The following is an 18333-nucleotide window of genomic DNA, read 5'->3' as shown; positions in this document are numbered from 1 at the left end:
ACACTGATTTTACATGCCATCTTCACTGACAAAGACCACATTTCTGCCATCTTTCACTTATACTGGATACCTTAACCCTTCAACTAGAGGTGTGGTTTAGTACCTATGTTCATATCTACCCCCATAGTCTTGCCCTGCCCTAGTAAGGTAGGGAGAATTTTCTAAACCTACCACTTCTCAATAATGGGCTGAGTTTCCTTGCCCAACAGAAAAAGCACAAATGGAGTCCTGTAAACAAATTCCTTTCTATTGCCCAAGTTCCTTTTTCTTAAGGCGAGAGTCCTCTGTGCTGTAATGGGCATCCTTTGGCAAAGCCTGTTGGTGTCGATAGTTGACACTACTAAACTGGACACTTGGCAGATACCAGTCATCCTAAGGATGTGTTTCCATTCCTTTTTATGTATACTCTTAAAGGAATGCTGTCAGCTTGAAGCCTAGTCCACTTTTACAAATGTGATAGTTATTTCAGATGCCAACAAAAGTACAGTGTAGACATAGCCTGAGTTAGGCCTTTTTTACACTACAGTTTCATCATCAAAAGGTAGCTTTTCTCAATAAAATAGTGGAGGTGTACACACGACATTGTTCCTCCCACCAATGTTACTCCTGCTTTGCTGACAAAATAAAACTACCATGCCAAGAGGCACAGAGCTTGTTGCGGCAAAGTTAGATCAACAAAGTGTCCGTTTAGACACAGCGTTTATTACATCGCCGTAACTGGCCTCCGGGGGTATCGCACAATGCTCCACTGTCCTGCATCCAGCTACACAGGCATTTGCCCCTCTCCTTTCAAAGCCCCAGGAAATTTTGGAATTCCTCAGTGTGGAGAGCTCACATGGCACACTCAGCTGGGCAGTAACTGGCTCCCGCATCACACACACTTCTGCTTGCACTACAGGGAAAGGGATTGATCTCCTTGGGCTGTGGGGAGAGGAGGCTGTGGGAGAATATGTTGAACAGCACAGGTCCAGTATAGATCTTTGGGGTACCCTGCTATTTACCCCTCTCCATTGTGAAGACTGGCCACTTATTCCTACCCTTTGTTTCCTGTCTTTTAACCAGTTACTGATTCATAGATTTTAAGGTCAGAAGGGACCATTATGATCATCTAGTCTGACCTCCTGCACAATGCAGGCCACAGAATCTCACCCCCCACTCCTGTAACAAACCCCTAACCTATGTCTGAGTTATTAAAGTCCTCAAATCGTGGCTTAAGGACCTCAAGGTGCAGAGAATCCTCCAGCAAGTGACCTGTGCACCACGCTGCAGAAAAAGGCAAAAAACCTCCAGGGCCTCTGCCAATCTGCCCTGGAGGAAAGTTCCTTCCCGACCCCAAATATGGCGATCAGTTAAACCCTGAGCATGTGGGCAAGACTCACCAGCCAGCACCCAGGAAAGAATTCTCTATAGTAACTCAGATCCCACCCCATCTAACATCCCATCACAGACCATTGGGCATATTTACCTGCTAATAAAGATAAATTAATTGCCAAAATTAAGCTATCCCATCATACCATCCCCTCCATAAACTTATCAAGCTTAGTCTTGAAGCCAAATATGTCTTTTGCCCCCACTGCTCCCCTTGGAAGGCTGTTCCAGAACTTCACTCCTCTAATGGTTAGAGTACCTTCCCTCTAATCCCATGACTGCCTTGTTTGTTTAAAAGCCTGTGGTGAGGGACCTTGTCAAAGGCTTTCTGAAAGTCCAAGAATACTTCAGCCACTCGATTACCCTTGTCCACGTGCTTGTTGACACCCTCAAATAATTCTAATAGACTGGTGAGGCATGATTTTCCTTTACAAAAGCCCTGTTGACTCTTCCCCAACAAATTATGTCCATCTATGTGCCTGATAATTCTGTTCTTTTCTATAGTTCCAACCAATTTGCCTGTTACTGAAGTTAGGCTTACTGGCCTGGAAGTGCCAGGACTGCCTCTGGAGCCTCTTTTTTTTTTTTTTTAAATCAGCATTAAATTAGCTACCCTTCTGATATAGAGGCTGATTTAAGTGATAGGTTGCATACTACAACAGCAGTTCAATTTAGTATGAATTCCTTCAGAACATTTGGGTGAATACCATGTGGTCTTATTGACTTATTACTGTTTGTATCAATCTGTTCCAAAGCCTCCTCTATGGACACCTCAATCTGGAACAGTTCCTCAGATTTGACAACTAAAAAGAATGACTCTGGTGCTGGAATCTCCCCCCACATCTTCTGCAGTGAAGACCAATGCAAAGAATTCATTTAGCTTCTCCCCAATGGCCTTGTCTTCCTTGAGTGCTCTCGGTATAATAAACTATATACTCCCCACTTCGCTGCTGGACTTCTGTCTGCATTATTTTTACTCTTGCAGGTTTTCTTTTTGGCTGGGGCCGGTGAGTGATTAAAATGGCCCAAGTTTAGAGTATTTTTGTTAGGTGTATCTGCTTCACTCACTCCCTCACAAAACTCCTGTTTGCTGCTGTATTCGCTGCTTTCTCTGGCTGCTTAGGAGCTGGCTTTTTAAGCCCCCATTTTTCCTGAGTTATCCCTGCCTCTTGTCAAGGGACCCAAAAGGATTTAAGTATCAAAGGATAGTAGGCTAGAGCCTCATTAGTTAACTCTCAGCCTAGCCTAGCACTTGGCTTAGCACGCAACCCCCAAAACAGACCACACTATAATCTTCACTATAAGGAATCACACAGCAGGCAGGCAAGCAAGCACAGAACAAACTGACAGACAGGCTCACCCAGTCTTTCCTCCTTCACTTGTAAAAGTCCCTTGCAAATCTCCCCTTTACTGCTCCTGTTCTTTTGTTTTCCCTATTCTCCCCCAAATCAATTTATCTTGCATTAAAAATTATATTGTAAGTTCTATGGGGGCAGGGAGTGCTGTACTATATGTTTGCATAGCTCTTATTGCTGTGGTGCTCGGTGAGTAGTGTTTAGTCACTAATTAAAAAACTAAAGTTTTTCAAGCCAACCAACAGTGTGTGAGGTCATAAGTGAGGACTCAACTTGCCTAGATCCCAATAGTGCAATCTCATACACACTGGCAGGGCCCCATTGGCCTCAGTGGGACTGCACGCAGACCTACGAGTCCTCCCGTGTTGATCAAATTGCAGTAGCAATGCCTTAAACTCTAAACATGCCTTTTAAAAATTGAAATAGTGTTGGAGTTTGTACCTTTTTCAAATTGAAACAGCTGAACTGACAAAACAAAGCATGGGATATTTCAGGCCAAGGAGTGAATGTTTTGGAAAGTTATGAGCATTTGATAATGGAGTTAGAATGAAAACTGTTTACTAGCCTTAACTCTCAGGTACTATTGAGTGCCCATGCTAATACAGAACCAACCAACCACCATCATCTCTGAAAACTGACTTCTCATTTCCTTATACATTCCAGACAGATATCATTGATCACAGTTTTGCAGTAGAATGGATGCAGGATTTTGAGATCTTCCAAGATGCCTTGAATCAAGAGACAACATATGTTAGTAACCTGACTCGTTCCATGAGCCTGGTGTTGGATGAGTTTTACAGCTCACTCAAGGTAAGCCTCCTCCCCTATTCACTACCCCCTACAGAGGGATCTCTCTTCACTGCTCTCAGCCTTGATTCCCTTGCTGAGTCCTGCACTCTGGGGCATAGAGGGGACTGATTTCTCTGCGTCATTCTTCAGAGAATAAGGGGCAAATGCTTTGGATTACATTATCCTGCCTCAGGGGAGGAGGGGTGTGCAAGCTGGCAGAGGGAGTAATTTTAAAATTAAATTGCAAATAAATCACCAGAGAAAGCAAAGAATGAAGTAGTCGTGTTCCTAAGAAAGCAGTGGAGTGGATGGTGTCATTTCAGAGTCTCTCATTTGAAATGCCTTGTACTCTAGCAGGGTCAGCTAAGCCCTTCATTCTTTTTAAAGGAGTCCGATTCAGCTCTGTACCACTTACTGAAGGAGGTTGTTTTGGTCATGACCATAGAAACAAAGATCTAGCCCATATGGTAAATGGGAAGATATCTTTTCCTACCCCAGTGGGATTGGGAGGCTAAACCCATTACTATAAAGAACTTAAATAATCCAGTAATGAGTGCCATTGAAAAGTCTATATAACAGGGAGTGCAAGTGATCCCATAGCTATTTCACTGGGGTTTGCATGGTATCCCTCCCGTAATGTCCCCTTGCTGCAGAATTGTGCTCCCCATTAGCTTTCAGTTTTAAAAAAGTGTTAAAATTTTTAATTTTTACCATTGTGCTTTCACCCATGTTGCCCCACACGCTTGGCAGATGTTTCCTGTAAACATCCACAAAGGTACCTCATTATCCACCTTGAACTACCTCTTCAAAACTGTCCTTTGCCACAGTGCCTACAAAAAACTTGACAATAGTTAGGCTGTTGGTGTGCAAAGACTATTGCCTATAATGCAGAACCATACTGTCTCCTTGTTCACTTGTACCCCTCCATCTGCCCATATCCATCTGTAGTCTCTTGCCTCATACTTGATTTTAATCTCTGTGGTTCAGGTACTGTCTTTTTGCCCTGTATCTGTATAGCAGGGGTCGGCAACCTACTGGGTCCCGGCTGCCGGCCCCACTCAGCCTGCTACCGGATGAGCGACTGGAACCCCAGGCCGGCAGGAGGCTGAGCGGGACCAGCGGCCGGGACCCCAGACCGGCGGCAGGTGCGCCCCCCGGTTCCCCCTCACCGTGCTTGGGTTCTGCGGCTCCCGGAAGTGTGAGCCGCCAGGGCACGGGACCCTGAGCCTGCTGCAGGAGGGGCAGCGGCGGCTCTCACTCCTGGGAGCCGCAGAGCCTGAGCGTGGCGAGTGGGGAGCCAGGGGGCGCACAGGGACCGCCGCCCGCATGCATCCGCTCCCTGGCTCCTCCCTCACCACGCTCAGGTTCTGCGGCTCCTGGGAGGGGGAGGGTTGTATGGGTCAGGAGTCCCAGGGGTCTGTCTGGGGGTAGGGGTGTGGATAAGGGTTGGGGCAGTCAGGGAACAGGTAGTGGGCAGTGTCCTAGGGGGGCAGTTAGGGTGGGGGGGTCTCAGGAGGGGGCAGTCAGGGGACAAGGAGCAGGGGGGGTTGGGGGTTCTGACCGGGGCAATCGGGGTGGGAAGTGGGAGGGAGTGGATGGGGGCGGGGCTAGGGCAGGGCTCGCCCCTCTTTTTTGATTGTTGAAATATGGTAACCCTAGGCAGTGGGGGAGCCGGGGGGGGCGCATAGGGGCTGGCGCCTGCATACATCCACTGCAGCCTGCAGGAGCCCCTGGGGGGGCACTGGACCACAGCCTGGGCGGGGGGGGGGGGCGGGGCACAGCTGCTCCCTGCTAGCAGCACTGCCGCCTTTGCAGGGCTGCTGTCCCCCTGCACCGTGCTGCCTCCTCCATGGCTGGGGCTTGCTGCTGCTGCAAGCGGGACACTCTGGCTCTGATGCCTCCGGAATGCAGCTGCTCCCTGCTGAGCTGCTGCAGCGGCCCAAGCCCGGCAAAGCCAGTGAGTGGACTCGGGACAGGGGCCACTGGGGTTGGGTGGGGAGGGCTCGCGGGCAGGGGGACGCTGTGCACCCTCCAGGGGAGTTCAGGGGGTGGGGAGAGGGGAACCTGGTCTGGGGAGCAGCCCCTGGGCATGGCTGGCCCCTGGGGTCTATAAAGGCTCATTGGGATTTGCCCTTCAGTGAACCGATGGGGGGCGGGGGGAGGGCAGAGCAAGGTAGAAGTTTCACCTAGGGCATAAAATATCCTTGTACCGGCCCTGCCCCAGGGGGTGTGTGCACCCCAGGTTAAGAACCACTGCACTAAACTGATAAGATCTGCATTTTAATTTAATTTTAAATGAAGCTTCTTAAACATTTTTAAAAACTTGTTTACTTTACATACAACAATAGTTTATAGACTTAGATAGAGAGACCTTCTAAAAACGTTAAAATGTATTACCGGCACGCGAAACCTTAAATTAGAGTGAATAAATGAAGACTCGGCACACCACGTCTGAAAGGTTGCTGACCTCTGCTGTTTAGCATCCAGCACGATCAGGTCCTGGCACCTAGGCATGGTGGTAAAGCTACAGATGATAATGATTAAGTGGACAGAGTGTAAGCTGTTGCTGTATTTTCTTCCTGAAACATTAGCTCTGTGTGAACTGCCCCATTCATCGTAACACGATGGTGACTTTGAGACATAATTTAAAATGTCAACTCAAGTGTTTCACTGATAATTTTAGTAGAAACATCCAGCTAATGAGTTTATTCCATAATTCCAAATGGCTTCCTCTGTCTCCCTAGCTGCTAAAAGTATCAGCAGCCTGCTCCCACTATGTAGCTGTAAAAACCCTTCTGCTTTCCTCCCTGAGAGTTCTGTGATGCAGTTAGGCGTTGTCAGTACGCAAATCTACACATGTTGACATCTGAAAATGTGTGGACAACAACGCTGAATTCAATATCAAAATAAATAACACCAGCTGCTGAATCAATAATGTTATTTCTTATATAGCACTTGTCATCAGTATATCCCAAAGTGCTTCCTAATCTTTAATGAAGTTGTCCTCACAACATCTTGTTGTCAGTAGCTACCGGTGTGGTGCTCTGCTCTTGTTCGATGATAACAGTCAGCTGCGTGCATGTTCCCTCTGTGTGCTGCCCCAGTTCTGCACAGATAGCTGATACAGCAAACCCTGAGAGAACCCCCAAAGACCATTGTCAAACGAAGCACGGTAGTAGTTTCCTATAGACTCTACAGGACATACTACGAATTTGTGCCCCTTGGCAATGGACCGGCTCAGTCAGTGGTGGGACTTTCTACTCCCCCCTAGGCTGGACAAAGATGCGCACTCCGGGACCTACTTTTATACAGTTACAGGACAGATTACTCATCCCTACTGACATATTGAAGTACAGCCCCTTGACTCATTGGGGTCTGTCTCCCTCTTTGATCATGTCGGTTCAAACAAATCTATCCATCATGTTGTCTTTTTAACCCTGTCTTTAATATGCACCTGCCTGTTCCTTGTTATCTCTGTGGAGTGTTCTGATGCTATCTTGGCACAAGTTCCTCTTATTAGCACTTATATGTGGATGCACCTGCTTCTAGCAGCCCTCTTCTTGCCAACTTCTGTGAGTGGGGCCTGCCCCTGGCTCACAGCCCAGCTTTTGCTTAGCAATGGCTGGAAGTACTTTGGTTCAGGCTTCAGGCCTCAGACTGGACCTCTGACACAAGAGTTTGTTTCAGGGCCTCATCTTACTACACACCTGTTGTTTAGGGAGGGGTGCTATCCCCATTTTACAGATGGAGAACTGAAACAGAGAGAGGCTAAGTAACTTTCCCAAGGTCATACAGGAAGTCTGTGGTGGAGAAGGGAATTGAACCCAGTTTTCCCATGTCTTAAACCAGTGTCCTGCATGGATCCTTTGGCCAGAGCATGACTTACAAATATACTCTGCTGATTGCATGATTTGTTTTCATACCTAATTCAATAAAATTCTGCTGTTTTGTATGTAAACAAATGAGTGTCTCAGATTTTCTGGTCTGTATCACTAGAGAACCACAGAAATCAGGTGGGTTTTACCACATACTTTAGGCCTTGATTATATTGCAAATGTTCTTGTACTTTATAAAAATTACTGCATACCCTGGATGTTTGTTATTTGTATTATGGTAGCATCAAAAGGCCCACGGTCTGGGCTGCATTGTGCTACACAGACAGAGGAAGACACTGCCCCTGCTCCAAAAGCCTTGTAATCTCAAGACCAAAATTAGATGAGATGGCACAACATATAAACAAAGTGATCAGGGTCATGACAGGCCATGTCTTGTATTTCTATCCAGGGAAATGGTGCACGGGGTCTAAATGACTTGCCCAAGGTCACACAGTAAGTCTGTAGCAGACCACAGAATTGAACCCCAGTTTCCCAAGTTCCAGGCTAGCCCCTGGCCTATCCTCCCTTTCTAGAAAGCTCTGGGATGCTTTGTTTTCCATTGTTATCTGTAAGCTCCTCAGGACAGGGACCTTGTTATCTGTCCTGTCTATAACCTTGTGCTCCTGCTCAGTTGTCTCATCATTCCTTCTGCTTGCCCTTTCATTCGCACCATCCCCCTTTCCGATTCACTTCTCCACTCCATGCAGCACCCCAAATTATGATAAGCCTTAGATTTAAAAAAAAAAGGCTGTTTAGGTCAGAGCAGGGACTATGTCTTCTTTGTTTTTAAAGCCCCTTGAATCATAGAAATGTAGGACTGAAAGGGAGCCCAAGAGGTTATCTAGTCCACCCTACTTCCCTGTTCTGAGTCGGGATCAGTTAAACCTAGATTGTCCTTGACAGCTATTTATCCAACCTGTTCATAAAAAATCTCCAGTAATGAAAATTCCACAACCTCCCTTAGTAACCTATTCCACAACGTAACTAACTTTATAGTTAGAAAGTTTTTCTTAATATCTAACCTAAATCTCCCTTGTTCCAGATTAAGACAATTCCTGTCCTACCTTCAGTGGACATGGAGATCAGTTGATAATTATCTTCTTTGTAACAGCCCTTAATGCATTTAAAGACTATCATCAGGCCCCTCTTCCCTTCTACTGACTAAAAAGGCCCAGTTTTTTAACTCTTCCTCATAGGTCAGGCTTTCTGAACCTTTTATAATTTTTCTTGTTCTCTTCTGCACTCCCTCTGATTTGTCCACAATTTTCATAGTGTGGCACCCAGAACTGGACACAGTACTCCTGCCGAGGGCTCACCAGTACCATATAGAGCGGAACAGTGGCCTTCCATGTCTCACATATGACATCCCTGTTAATACATCCCAGAATATTGGTCTTTGTTGGCTCATATTCAGTTTGCCATCCACTGTAACACCCAGATCCTTTTCAGCAGTACTACCACCTTGCAGTTATTCTCTATTTTGTAGTTGTGCATTTGATTTTTTCCTTTTTAAGTGTAGTACTTTGCACTTGTCTTTACTGAATTTAATCTTGTTAAATTCAGACCAGTTCTCTAATTTGTCAAGATCACTTTGAATTTTAATTGGCATCACATTAGCTATCTGCCAGTCATCTAGTACAGAAGCTGATTTAAGTGAGAGGTTATATACCACAGTTAGTAGTTCTTCAGTTTCAGATTAGAGTTCCTTCAGAACCATTGAGTGAATGTCATCTGGTCCTGGTGATTTATTACTGTTTAATTTATCAATTTGTTCCAAAACCTCCTCTAATGACACCTCAATCTGGGACAGTTTTCAGAATGGAGAGAGGTAAGTAAGTGTCCCCCCAGCGATCTGTACTGGGACCTGTGCTGATCAACATGTTCGCAGATTATCTGGAAAGAGGGGTAAACAGTGAAGTGGCAAAGTTTGCAGATACAAAATTGCTCGAGATAGTTAAGTCCAACACAGACTGCGAAGGGTTACAAAGGATTTCACAAAACTGGTTCACAAAATGGCAAATGAAATTATATTTATATATAAAATAAAAAGCCATAATCCCAACTGTACATACAAAATGATGGGGTCTAAATTAGCTTTTAGCACTCAGGAAAGAGATCTGAGAGCCATAGCAAGTAGTTCTCTGAAAACATCTGTTCAATGTGCTGTGGCAGTCAAAAAAGCTAACAGTGTTAAGAACCATTAGGAAAGAGGAAATAAGACAAACTCTCCATCTTAATGGTACTCCCACACCTTGAATACTGTGTGAAGTTCTGGTCGCCCCATCTCAAAAGAGAGATTTTGGAAAAAGAACAGAAAGATCAACAAAAATGATTAAGGATATGGAACATCTTCCCTATGAGGAGAGATTAAAAAGATTGGTACTATTTAGCTTGGAAAAGAGACTACTTGGGGGGGAATGTGATAGAGGTCTATAAAACCATGAATGGTGTGGACAGAGTTAATAGGGAAGTGTGGTTTACCAATCACATAACTCAACAACCAGAGCTCACTCAATTAAATTAATAGGTGGCAGGTTTAAAACAAACAAAAGGAGGTACTACTTCACACAATGCACAGTCAACCTGTGGAACGCATTGCCTGGGGACGTTGTGAAGGCCAAAAATATAACTGGATTAAAACAAGAATTAGATAAATTCATGGAGAATAGGTCCATCAATGGCTATTAGCCAAGATGGTCAGGGATTCAATCCCTGCCTTGGGTGTCCCTAAGTCTCTGAATGCCAGACACGGGATGGATCACTTGATTACCCTGTTTTGTTCTTTCCCTTTGAAGCATCTGGCATTGGTTGCTGCCAGAAGACAAGATACTGGACTCGGTGGACCATATGATCGTACCCATATGGCCATTCTTATGTATTAGGAAACAAAGGGTAGGAATAAATAGTCAGGGAGAGAGGTAAATAGTGATGTCTCCAGGGGGTCTGTACTGGGACCAGTCCTATTCAGCATATTCATAAATGATTTGCAGATGTCGTTACCCCATCTCAAAAAAGATATATTGGACTTGGAAAAGGTACAGAGAAGGGCAACCAAACTGATTAGGGGTATGGAACAGCTTCTGTATGAGGAGAGATTAATAAGATTGTGACTTTTCAGCTTGGAAAATAGACGACTATGGGGGGATATAATAGAGGTTTATAAAATCATGATTGGTGTGGAGAAGGTAAATAAAGAAGTGTTATTTACTCACAAGAACTAGAGGTCACCAAATGAAATTAATAGGCAGCAGGTTTAAAACAAACAAAAGGAAGTATTTCTTCACACAACACAGTTATCCGGTGGAACTCTTTGCCAGGGGATGTTGTGTAGGCCAAGACTCACAGGGTTCAAAAAAGAACTAGATAAATTCATGGAGGATAGGTCCATCAATGGCTGTTAGCCAGGATGGGCAGGGATGGTGTCCTTAGCCTCTGCCAGAAGCTGGGAATGGGTGACGGGGATGGATCGCTTGATGATTCCCTGTTCTGTCCATTCCCTCTGGGGCAACTGGCATTGGCCACTGTCAGGATGGAAGACAGGATACTGGGCTAGATGGACCTTTGGTCTGACCCAATATGGCTGTTCTTATGTTTAATCCTGTCCTCCAAAGTGCTTGCAACCCATCCCAGTTTGGTGTCATCCACACATTTTATAAGTATGCTCTCCACTCCATTATGCAAATTATTAATGAAAATATGAATAGTACCTAGACCCAGGGCTGACCCCTGCGGGACCCCACTAGATATGCCCACTCTTTGACAGTAAAGCCACTTTATAGTAATTTCATCTAGACTACATTTCCCTGGTTTGTATATCATAATGTCAAGTAGGAATGTTGTCAGATGTCACTGGTGTGGTGCTCTGCTCTGTTCAATTATAACAGTTGTCTGCGTGCGTGTGTTCCCTCTGTGTGCTGCCCCAGCTCTGTGCAGATAGCTGACACAGTAGACCCCGAAAAAACCCCAAATGACCACAGACTCTAATAAGGTACGAAGGCACCCAGCCAGGTTTATTTCAAAATGAAACACAGTCTTTGCCTCCCCGGATCAGATGTCTACAGTTCTGCTAGTATGTATGTGCTCCCTGACGATGGACCAGCTTACTCAGTAGCGGGATTTGCCACTGCCCCCTAGGCCAGACCAAGACATCCACTCAGGGTGCATTCTTATACACAGGTACAAACAGGTTACACATCACTCCTGACATATTGAGGTACAACCCCTCTACGCATTAGCGTGCTGCCTCTCCCCTGGTACAGGTTGGTTCAAATAAACAAGTCTATCCCTCATATTGTCCTTCTGACCCTGTCTTTAGGATGGGTCTGCTTATTCCTTGTTATCTCTGAGGAGTGTGTTCATACCGGGATGTTCTGGTGCCATCCTGGCACACGTTCATCTTATTAGTGCTTATATGTGTATACGTGCTTTTAGCAGCCGCCTTCTTGCCAACTTTGTGAGCAGGGCCTGCCTCTGGCTCACAGCTTAACTTTACTTTATGTTAGCAAAGTCTTGACCATTACTTCAGTTCAGGCCTCAGGCCTCATACCGGGCCTCTGATACCAAGGGTTTATGTCTCAGGGCCTGTCATAAACAGGTAGTTAAGGGTTAAGGTATTTGTCTACCTGTAAAGGGTTAACAAGCAGTACCTGTGGACACCTGACCAGAGGACCAATCAGGGACAAGATATTTTCAAATCCCTGTGGAGGTTTTTTTTTTCTGTTCTTTGTTTTCTTAGAGTCTCTCTTGGGTATTAAGAGAGTCCAGACATCTTAATCAAGTCCTCCCAGGTTTCTGCAACAAATTCTTCTATTCAAGCTAGTGAGTATTAGCAAGGAACTAGTATTCTTATACTTTTACTTCTGTATTTGCAATTCTGTGGTTTGCTATAGAATTTCTTTAAGTCTGTACTGTGATTGCTTTTACTGAGAAAGAAAGGAGGAGGAATTATCTCCAGAGATTGATAAGTTTAGACCCTGTATTGTTTCATTTGGTTACAGAGAGTGACTTTTCTTTTTATTCTTTAATAAATTCTTTTCTTTGGACTTGGTTAATTCCTTCTCTTGCGGAAATTCAGGGGAAGGGGAGGGGGGAAGAGAGAGTTCCTCCTGGGTTTGATTCAAGCAGTTTGAATCAGGTATCTCTTTCCAGGACTAGGGAAGGGGAGGGGGAGGTAAGTCCCTCTTTGTGTTGAGTCAAGGATTTGACTCGGTGTATATCTCTCCAGAGTGGCTAGGAGAGAGGGAGGGGGGAAGTGGGCTGCTTCCCTGTGTGTAGAGATTCAGGGACATTGAATCTGTGTTCCCCAGGGAAAGTTGGGGGAACAGGCAGTGTGTCAGACACTTGAATCTGACTGGTGGCAGCGTAGTAGATCTAAACTAGGATTTTAGTTTAGAGGGAAACTAAGGCAGGTCCCCACATTGGAACCCAACAGCTCCAAGTGGGGGTGAGACCTATGACAGGGCCTCATCTTACTATAGGGTCTATGTCAAAAGCCTACTAAAAGCAAGATATATTACACCTAATGCTTCCCCTCTTTCTACTAGGCCAGTAACCTTGTCAAAGAAGGAAATTAAATTGGCTTGGCATGATTTGCTCTTGACTATCCATGCTGGGTATTTCTTATTACCCTATTGTCCTTTAGGTGCTTAAAAATTGATTGTTTAATCATTTGTTCCAGTATTTTCCAGATGTTGAGGTCAGGCTGACTGGTCAATAATTCCCTGGGTTCTCTTTTTAAAGATGGATACTATGTTTGCCCTTCTCCAGCCCTGCAGGGCATCACCCGTCCTCCATGAGTTCCTGAATGTAATCGGCAAAGGGTCCAAGATTGCTTCAGCTATTTTCTTAAGTACCTTAGGGTGAATTTCATTCTGATTTATCTAAATATTCTTTATTCCCTATTCTGGCTTGTGTTTCTTCCCCCTTGTCAATTTTAATTGTGTTAAGCATCTGGCAAATCATGGCATCATATAAATCATTAAAATAGTGCTATGCATACTTATCATGCTAAATAATTAATTGTACTGAGCTGCTTTATAATACAAGACCTAAACTCTGAATGGTAACTTTCTGCATAGATTTTGAGGCCAGGAGAGACCAATAGACAGTTCCATGACTAAAGTGTGGATGCCCTTTGGTGTAACAGAGGGTATTGAGTATCAGAGGGGTAGCCTTGTTAGTCTGGATCTGTAAAAGCAGCAAAGAGTCCTGTGGCACCTTATAGACTAACAGATGTTTTGGAGCATGAGCTTTCGTGGGTGATCCGACGAAGTGGGTATTCACCCACGAAAGCTCATGCTCCAAAACGTCTGTTAGTCTATAAGGTGCCACAGGACTCTTTGCTGCTTTTACAGAGGGTATTGAGGTGCAAGGTAGGCTCCACCAGGGGTCAATGCTTAGTCCCTCACTATTCATAATTGTGATGAATTTCATCAAGAAAATAAAAAATGGAATATTTTACTAAGTTGATCTGTGTAGACAATATTGCTCTAATGCCCACTGCTGAGGAAGATTTGGTCCAAGCAACTGATGCCTGGAACAGGGAACTAACAAATTGTAACCTCAGAATGAGTAAAGCAAAGACTAAAATCGTGTGGGTGGCTTGGGTGGAACCAAGATAGACGAATACCAACATTGAGAGCCAGCACCTAACTCAGGCTTCTGCGTGTAAGTTTCTTTTGGGCTGATTAACGGCAAATAGCAAAATCAACCGAGAACTACAGGCAAGGCTGTTGAGTGCAGGAGAAGTCTGGTGCAGCGGAAGTGTAGTGTTTTATGATAAATGGATGTCCTTGCAACTTAAGGGACAACTACACAAACCATGGTAAAATCAGCTCTTCTGTACAGATCAAAGACGTGGGTGACCAAAGAGAGGCACTTGAGAAGACTTGGAGCTATTGAAGTGACATGTTTGAAGGCATTGAAGGAGTGACATTGCTGGATCTCATGTGGAATGAAGTTCTCAGGAGTGAGACCAAGATCTGTGTTGTTGGAGCTGAGATGTTTGGGCATGTACGAAGGATGAATGAAGAGAATCCTGTTAGGGAGATGTTTGAAACTAGAGTTCATAGGCAGAGAATAAGAGGACCCCCGAGAAAATTTTGGATAGATTGTGTATAGGCTCACAAAGTGGGTATGGATTGAGCATTGGACTGGCAATCCTGTCACAGACTGATCCAGCGACTCAACTCCAGCTAGCTGGGAAAACAGAAAGAAGAAGAGACACCAATAGTACTAGTCTTACCTGTATAAATACAAGGTTCCCTTCTGGCCTTAGGAATGTATGCATTTGCCTCAGTATCCCTCTAGGAGCCCATAACATATATGTTTAAAAGATGAGTTTTTAGTTTCTGTCCCAGAATGAGAGGGTTGCTCTATGCCCCACGATAACCCATCTTTTCTTTAATTAGAAAACAGCCTTGATATTTTTTCCCCTGCACTTGCCCATCTTCTCTACTATATACAAGGAATTCATTATTTTCATGCATTGGATTGTGTTGCCCATGTTTTTTTACTAGGATTCAGCTGAACATTATGAATGTAAAGATACTATATTCTCAGTGTCGCATTGTCTTTATTTATGCTGTGGCAGTGCTTAAAAGCCCCAATGAGGACTGGAGCCCTGTTGTGCCAGGCACTACACACATGTATAGGAAGGAGCCAGTCTTTGCCCCCAAAGAACTTAGTCTAAAGACAAGACAAAATAAGTGAGGCCTTGTCTACACTACAAGACTATTTCGAATCAACTTAGTTCGAATTTGTGGATTCGACCTTATGAAGTCGAATTTGTGTATCCATACTAAATACACTAATTCGAATTTCTGAGTCCACATTCACGGGGCCAGCGTCGACTTTGGAAGCGGTGCACTGTGGGAAGCTATCCCACAGTTCCCGCAGTCCCCGCTGCCCATTGGAATGCTGGGTAGAGCCCCCAATGCCTGCTGGGGGGAGAAATGTGTCGAGGGTGGTTTTGGGTAAGTGTCGTCATTGAACCGTCAATCACAACCTCCCTCCCTCCCTCCTTGAAAGCGCCTGCGGGCAATCTGTTCGTGCACGTTTCTGGTCAGTGACAGCGCGGACGCCACAGCACTGCAAGCATGGAGCCCGCTGCGATCATCGCCGTTTTCTCCTCCTCGCACTTTATCGTCCACCTCTTCCACAGTCAGCTGATGAGAAATTGGGCTACTTTACAATGGTGCTGCAAGCACTGGGGGACCATAGGGGACGTTTTGCAAACATCAACGTCGGGTGGCCGGGCAAGGTTCATGATGCGTGTGTTTTCAGGAACTGTGGGCTGCTCAGACGCCTGCAGGAAGGTAGTTTCTTCCCGGACCACGAAATAACTGTTGTGGATGAGCAGATTCCTAAAGTCATCCTCGGGGACCCAGCCTGCCCGCTAATGCACTTGCTCATGAAGCCCTATACAGGCGCCTGGGACAGCGACAAGGAACTCTTCAAATACCAGCGAGCAGCGTGACCTGTGACTGTTCAGTTTCTTTACAGAGAAGCTGAACCTGCCCCTGTTTCTTTACCCACTGACTGTTGACTCTCCTCTTCGGTTACATACCCCGTTCACCCCGTTTCCCCCACTTCCAACACACGTGTAAAAATAAAATACATGTCCCATTGTTACTGAAGAAAGGTTTCTTTATTCATGACTTTGCGTTAAAGGGTTGAAACTGGGAGGCAGACTGTGCTAGGTAGGGTGTGCGGTGATGTAAAGACCGCCTCTAAACTCAACGAATGACAGGCTCCTGCTCCTAGAGCGGTCCGCAGTGCCGGAATGCTTCTTTCAACGGAGCCTGCCATCCCTCTTTTTCGAATTCTGTGTGCAGGGGGATATGTGACCTTGTGGCGGAGGAGTACGGATACAGATTCCTCTGCTGCGTGACTCAGCGGTCCAGGACAAGGACCGCTGTATAAGATCTGTAACCGCCCTCCCCCGCTACAAAGTCACATCCCCCCCGCCCACACAGAATCTGGAAACCACCTCCCATACCGACCATGGTGCCTACTGACTGCACTGTGTGTGTGACCCGCTGCTGATCCTGCCCCCGTGTCTGTACCCTGGGAAAGGTGACTGTCCTATGCAATTAACAACCCCCTTCCCCACGCCCCCCATTCAAACACAGTCTTCTTTGAAAAAACATGACGGAAACAGTAATTAACAGCAAAGTATTTTTATTACTTAAGTAGACACTTAGGGGATGGAACTGGGATTGGGACTTGTGTGAGTCCGGAAGGGAACGACTTCTGCAAATGTAGGGTATCAGAGCTTTTGGGTACTTGAGCACTCTGCTGGGGTGCAGTGACAGTTTACACGGCCTCTGGCGCCCCTCCTTCTGGTTATTTTGGGTGAGGGGGGTATGGGACTTTGTGGCGGGGGAGGGCGGTTGCAGATACACTGCAGGGGGGCTCTGTCCTCCTGCGGTCCTGCAGAACATCCACAAGGCGCCTGAGCGTGTCTGTTTGCTCCCTCACTAGTCCAAACATTGTTTGAGTCGCCTGCTTGTCTTCCTCACGCCACCTCTCCTCCCGTTCGCTGTGTGAGCGCTGGTACAGAGAGACGGTCTCCCTCCACTGGCTCTGCTGGTCCGCCTCGGCTAAGTAGCAGCCCCTACGTTCATCGAACATCTTGTCCCTTGTCTTTTTCTTTCTCCGCCTAATCTTTGCCAGCCTCTGCGAGGGGGATGCTGTGGCAGGTCTGGAGACAGTGGAAGCTGTGAGATGGGAAACGGAGTGAATTCCTTGCAAAGATACATTTTTGCGAACAATTAACTGAGTCTAGGCTGTCTCTGTGAATTCTGGGTTGAGACCCCTGTGCCTGCTGGGGCAGAAATCATTTTCGCGGTGGATTCTGGGTAAATGTCGCCAGTCATTCCTTCCTCCGGGAAAGCAACGGCAGACAATCATTTCAAGCCCGTTTTCCCAGAATTGCCCTGGCATACGCCATAGCGTGGCAACCATGGACACTGTTTTGCCTTTTGTGTATGTCACCGTATGTGTACTAGATGCCGCTGACAGAGGCGGTCCAGCAGCGCTACACAGCAGCATGCTTTTGCTTTTGCATGACAGCAGAGATGGTTACCAGCCATATTGTACCATCTACCATACCATAAATTGGTAATAAGATGGTAATAAGATGGGCATGGTTACCTGTCCTTTTGCACTGCACCATTTGGTGCTGTCATAAGTGCCCCTGGCCAAGCAGCCGGGGGCGCAAAAGCAAAAATTGGGAATGACTCCCTGAGTCAATCCCTCCTTTTTGGTATCTAAAAATAGAATCAGTCCTGCCTAGATTACGGGCAAGTGTACTAGAGAACCACTGTATCATAGAACCAGATAGCACAGCTGCTCTGTGTCCGATCCTGCATAAATTTGGAGCTGTATGCTATTCACAGGGGGTGCTCCTGCAACAACACCACCTGTTCATTCCGGCCTTCCCACAGCCTTCCTGGGCTACCATACCATTGTCCCACCACTTGTGTGATGAAGTAATAAAGAATGCAGGAATAAGACACAGTGACTTGTTTGTGAGAAATGAGTGGAAGGAAGCCTCCAGCTGCAATGATAGTCCAGGCAGGACATTAATTACTGTGGATGAAGGAGCCCATCATCCCTCTGCTAGTCCAGGGGCAATTCAATCTTTTCTTTACACAGGAAGGGTGGGGGCTGATGGAGCTCAGCCCCCTGTTGCAATGATGAGGACGGTTACCAGCCATACTGCACCATCTACCATGAAAAATTAGGGCCAGGCGCCCTTGATCGACCTCACAGATGCTAGTACGCATGGTTACCAGTCCTTTTGCACTGCCCCATGTGCCAATAGGCTGATAATGAGGACGGATACCAGTCGTTTTGTACCATCAGCCATCCATAGCGTGGGGGGAGCAAGGATGTTGGTGTTGAGTGCTGCACCATCGCGTCTATCTGCAGCATTCAGTAAA

The 18333-nt window shown here is 45.9% G+C and overlaps 1 protein-coding gene across 1 annotated transcript in view; it reads left to right on the top strand.

Moving 5' to 3' along the window:
* The window catches only part of GPN1 (GPN-loop GTPase 1), a 57287-nt gene that overhangs the window by 19003 nt on the left and 19951 nt on the right, over positions 1-18333 (top strand). The window contains exon 9 of the mRNA XM_045010706.1: positions 3387-3533. Coding sequence (XP_044866641.1) covers positions 3387-3533 — 147 coding nt within the window. The remainder of the gene's footprint in view (positions 1-3386; positions 3534-18333) is intronic.

The sequence above is a fragment of the Mauremys mutica genome, chromosome 3 (genome assembly GCF_020497125.1).
Source record: "Mauremys mutica isolate MM-2020 ecotype Southern chromosome 3, ASM2049712v1, whole genome shotgun sequence".
In the NCBI taxonomy this organism is placed as follows: domain Eukaryota; kingdom Metazoa; phylum Chordata; order Testudines; family Geoemydidae; genus Mauremys; species Mauremys mutica.
The sequence above is the reverse complement of the archived record's forward strand: the minus strand, read 5'-3'. Positions and strand labels throughout refer to the sequence as shown.